Here is a 4497-nt window from a genome sequence, read left to right on the forward strand (position 1 = left end):
GGGTGCGGGCGGGAGTGGACGTACACATTGCGGGTGCGGGCGGTAAGGTCAGAAATTCGCCGGGAGCGGGCAGGAGCGGGATGAAGAAAACTATTTTATAGAAAAAATTAGAGTACTGTAAATGAAGTACACAGAGAAAGTGCAAATATACAACTAGAAAATTCCGCAAGAAATTTTGACAGTGTACTACTTGGTGCACATCCAAATAACACTAGTTAACAGTAAATCTGCTGTTTGACATGTCCTGTAAAGAGAGGACAACACGGCCTACAGTAAAGAGACTTCATGATAGGAGCCTAGGAGGTGTGTGTGTCAGAAGTTGTTGCTATGGTGATTTCCACAGTGAGGGAGTAGAGGAGGGAGGGGGAGACAGTATCTTCCATGGGTCAAACATGTCCATTTAATGATAATTTTACCTCTCAAGTTTGTTCTGTTGTTCAAAAACGGTGGGTCCAAATGGCAAAAATATTATCATCACAAGAAAGATAAAGGTCTGGTGAACGCATTGATGTGGTTTTTATGTTTATGGTGTCAAATATATGCGACACAGAGCAGGTAACAGACAGGGAACCGCCTGCGTACTTCCAGATATTTTGCAATTGGTTTGAACAGAGCCAAAAGTTTAAGTTCGGTGGATTCCATAGTTACATGTCTGCGACCAGCACAAGATTTCCCACATTTTGACAAACCATGAGGTATGTAGAGTGAAAACTGTAAGGGGAGAGAGCAATTTGTTTGGAAAATTTTCAGAGAATCGTACTGCAGCTCCCCCCTCTGTCCTCCCCTCTGACTCTCAACATTCTGTCCCCATACACACACATTGGAGAATCTGAAACGGTCTGAAAAGAGGACGATAAGTAAACTGTGATTTGGTAGAAACCGTGCTTGATATCAGAATGCCCATTCAGCCCAATAAAGGCCAAAGTCTTGTCTTTGGTTTAAACTTTTAATTATGTCTTTACATTAAAGTATGGCGATACAGTATGGCCCCAAAGAGGGGCTGTTTTGAGCGATGTTAAGCAATTTCCTGAAGATTTCCCATTAAAGTCTATGGGAAATTTTGCGGCGTTTTTTTTGCCGATTTCGTGAAAACCGTGCGGCAAATCTCTTATTCAAATGATAGCACACCATTCTCGGTCATTACACACGATTTGATGTATTTTGTGTGCATGTGTTGGTAACGCTCCATGACTAGTAGCGAGACAAAAATATGGCGGAATAATATAAAAATATGCAGGATAATAGTCATTCTTCCGATTGCTGCTATTGCACACTGAATAAGTTCACCAAACACACAAGACCAACACTGCAGACTGAGGAACATATAACGTATTTCTCTCCATATTCCCAAATCAGTCAACATGTCAACATGGAGAATCACAACAACAACAACATGTCCCAGTGTTCATGCATAACACTGTTAACAACAGTATACACATATAAAATACTGTATTCAGTACAGGTTACAATTACAGTAAAAAACATTTTATATAGTCCTTAAACCTGATTGGTGTGTCTACAATTAAGCAATCATGTTTTTGCACACCTGAGGCCTGTACTACGAAGCAAGATTTGGCGTTAACGAGCTAACTTCAGGTTCAACCCAGGGTTTTCTGTATCACGAAGGTGGATCACTGTTACCTGGTTCAATCACCGTGGTAACTTATGCTGAACACCTAACCTGGTCGGGAGCAGGTTATGTTGGAGATTAGAGATCAACTGGTGTAAAAGCACCGCCTACCGACCAATCAATACTCGACTGATAACGGCGTCACCGTTCTTAGAAGATCAGGCGGAGCTCGGTGGGCGGAGAGAGAGAGAGGGAGAGAGGGAGAGGGGGAGAAAGGGGTGCGCACATAAAAGTTAAAACATTTAGAGACCGACAACCCCGTTAGCATTCCCTGATGGGTATATTTATGAAATACATAGATTGTAATGGGAGGGAATTACATATCGGCTCGGCTTCTTGAGCCGTGTGTTGCCAATGCGCACATCAGTTTGAATTATGTTTTTATATATTTTATTACCACTGCCAGGGTGGCAACTGAAATAATAGGCTAAAGCAACGGCAGTTTATGGAAAGTGCACAAGTGTAGTTATGGTCAGATCTAGTGCCTGATCGATGGGGAAGTGATATTGATAAGCGTCTTGATTTATGCATTTACAGCGTCGGCTATTTTTCTGCCAGCTTTCCTCCTGTTTTAGGAAGCAGCGACTGTATTGCCTGCAAAAACCGTGTCTGTGTTATTCATATTTATGTAGAATTATAATTTCCTCTTCTTATGTAAAATATGAGGCTCTGGTAGATGTTTGCGATTGGTCGTGCTGTGCAAACCCCGCCTCTTTTATGTGAACGCGCTCATCGCTGGATTGGGAAACCCTGAGTTGAACTAGTTGTTAACCAGCGTCGTGATACAGGTTATACGGGACCGTGGTTGTTAGGGTTAGTGAAGCTGGATAACTGAAAGAAATCCAGGACATGTTGATCATGATTCGTAGTACAGGCCTCTGATTGGCTCATAGGTCATCTGACAGTCAATGCTTTGGAATTGAAAGGAAGTGACATCATGATATCCTCCTGAGTCTAATGTCTATGAGTGCGTTTAGGGTTTTGTGTGTATTGTTTTGCAAAAAGTGTGAGGCTGACATTGTCCTCCCTTTCATTCTCCCCTCCCTTCCTCCCTCCTTCCTCCCTCTCCTCCCTCCTCCCTCCCTTCCTCCTCCCTCCCTCCTTCCTCCCCTTCCTTCCTCCTCCCTCTCTCTCTCTCTCTCTCTCTCTCTCTCTCTCTCTCTCTCTCCCTCTCTCTCCCTCCCTCCCTCCCTCCATCCCTCCCTCCTCCTTTCCTCCTCCTTCCCTCCCTTCCCTTCCTCCCTCTCTCTCTCTCTCCCTCCCTCTCCCTCTCCCTCTCACTCTCTCTCCCCCTCCCTCCCTGTCCTCCCCCCCCCTCCCTCTCTCCCTCTCTCCCTCTCTCTCTCCCTCTCTCTCTCTCTCCCTCCCTCCCTCCCTCCCTCTCCCTCCCTCCTCCCTCCCTCCCTCTCTCTCCCTCTCCCTCTCTCTCTCTCTCTCTCCTCTCCCCTCTCTCTCTCTCCCTCCCTCTCTCCCCCTCTCTCTCTCTCCCTCCCTCCCTCTCCCCCCCTCCTTCCCTCCCTCCCTCTCTCTCTCTCTCCTCCCCCTCTCCCTCCCCCTCCCTCCCTCCCTCCCTCCTCCCCTCCCTTCCTTCCTTCCTCCCCCCCTTCCCTCCCTCCCTGTCTCTCTCTCCCCCCCTCCCTTCCTTCCTTCCCCCCCTCCCTCCTTCTCTCTCTCTCCCTCCTTCCCTCCCTTCCTCCCTCTCCCTCTCCTCCCTCCCTCCCTCCCCCCTCCCTCCTTCCCTCCCTCCCTCTCTCTCCCTCTCTCTCTCTCTCTCTCTCCCTCCCTCCCTCCCTCCCTCTCTCTCTCTCTCCCCATCTCCCTCCCCCTCCCTCCCTCCTTCCCTCCCTTCGTCTCTCCCCCCCTCCCTACCTCCCTCCCTCCCTCCTCCCCTCCCTTCCTTCCTTCCTCCCCCCCTCCCTCCCTCCCTGTCCTCTCTCTCCCTCCCTCCCTTCCTTCCTTCCCCCCCCTCCCTCCTTCCCTCCCTCCCTCCTTCTCTCCCCCCCTCCCTCCCTCTCCCTCTCCCTCCCCCCCTCCCTCCCTCTCTGTTAAAGCAGATTGTTTCTGTCGGAGGATTAGAAACACTCAGCTGTGTTTTCCTCTCGGCTGCCGGTCTTCTTCCCCTCCGACTCCTCTGTTATTTGAGGACCTGATTGAGGACCTGATTGAGGACCTGATTGAGGACCTGATTGAGGACCATGGGTCTGCGGGACGTCCTGTCGTCCATCAGAGACCGAGTCGATACGTTTCTGAATGAGAAGAACATGGTGACGGACTTCCTGGGGAAGTTGGAGGAGAAAACCGGGATAAAGAAGAAGATCATCGTAGTCGGTACGTAAGGCTTGTTTCTCTGATCATAAATACTTCTTCTGTTTTATATTTAGTACATTTGTACGTTCCTGTTGCATGTCAGGAGGAGAGAAGTGAAGAGGATTCAGTTAATCCTCCTGTGAACAGCTGCTGTCAGTAAACATGAACCTGCAAATGTGCCTTTCTGGGTCAACGACAAAAGTGGCGTTGCGTTCTCACTTTTTATTCCGCGTTTAGACGAGAGTTTTGGGGGGAAATCTGCGTGCATATGGTGACGCAAAAGTGTGTGAAATTCGATGTAGTATGCACGCCAGGCAGCTAGGTGGCACTGCCACACAACACCACCAAGGCCGCGCACCTACGTAGAACCTTCCTTCTACTTCTCTCACTAGTAGCACAAAACCAAAACATGTGGAAGCGAACAACAACTTGTCTGGACAGACGAGGAGGTGGAGCAACATGTTTGTCTGATGATGGCCGGCACAGTCGACCGTGATGAGCCAGAGCACAGCACCCACGAGAGCACTACCGATATCCTGAGCCTCGCAGCCTTCAGCCCT

General features: G+C 48.8%; 1 protein-coding gene across 2 annotated transcripts in view; it reads left to right on the forward strand.

Moving 5' to 3' along the window:
- Positions 1 to 3683: 3683 nt before the first annotated feature.
- Positions 3684 to 4497, forward strand: part of LOC116066743 (receptor expression-enhancing protein 6-like) — a 19797-nt gene continuing 18983 nt past the window's right edge. For both annotated transcript variants that reach the window (XM_031322895.2, XM_031322896.2), the window contains exon 1: positions 3684 to 3958. In XM_031322895.2, the coding sequence (XP_031178755.1) occupies positions 3826 to 3958 (133 nt within the window). In that variant the 5' untranslated portion in view covers positions 3684 to 3825. The remainder of the gene's footprint in view (positions 3959 to 4497) is intronic.

The sequence above is a fragment of the Sander lucioperca genome, chromosome 11 (assembly GCF_008315115.2).
Source record: "Sander lucioperca isolate FBNREF2018 chromosome 11, SLUC_FBN_1.2, whole genome shotgun sequence".
Lineage (NCBI taxonomy): Eukaryota > Metazoa > Chordata > Actinopteri > Perciformes > Percidae > Sander > Sander lucioperca.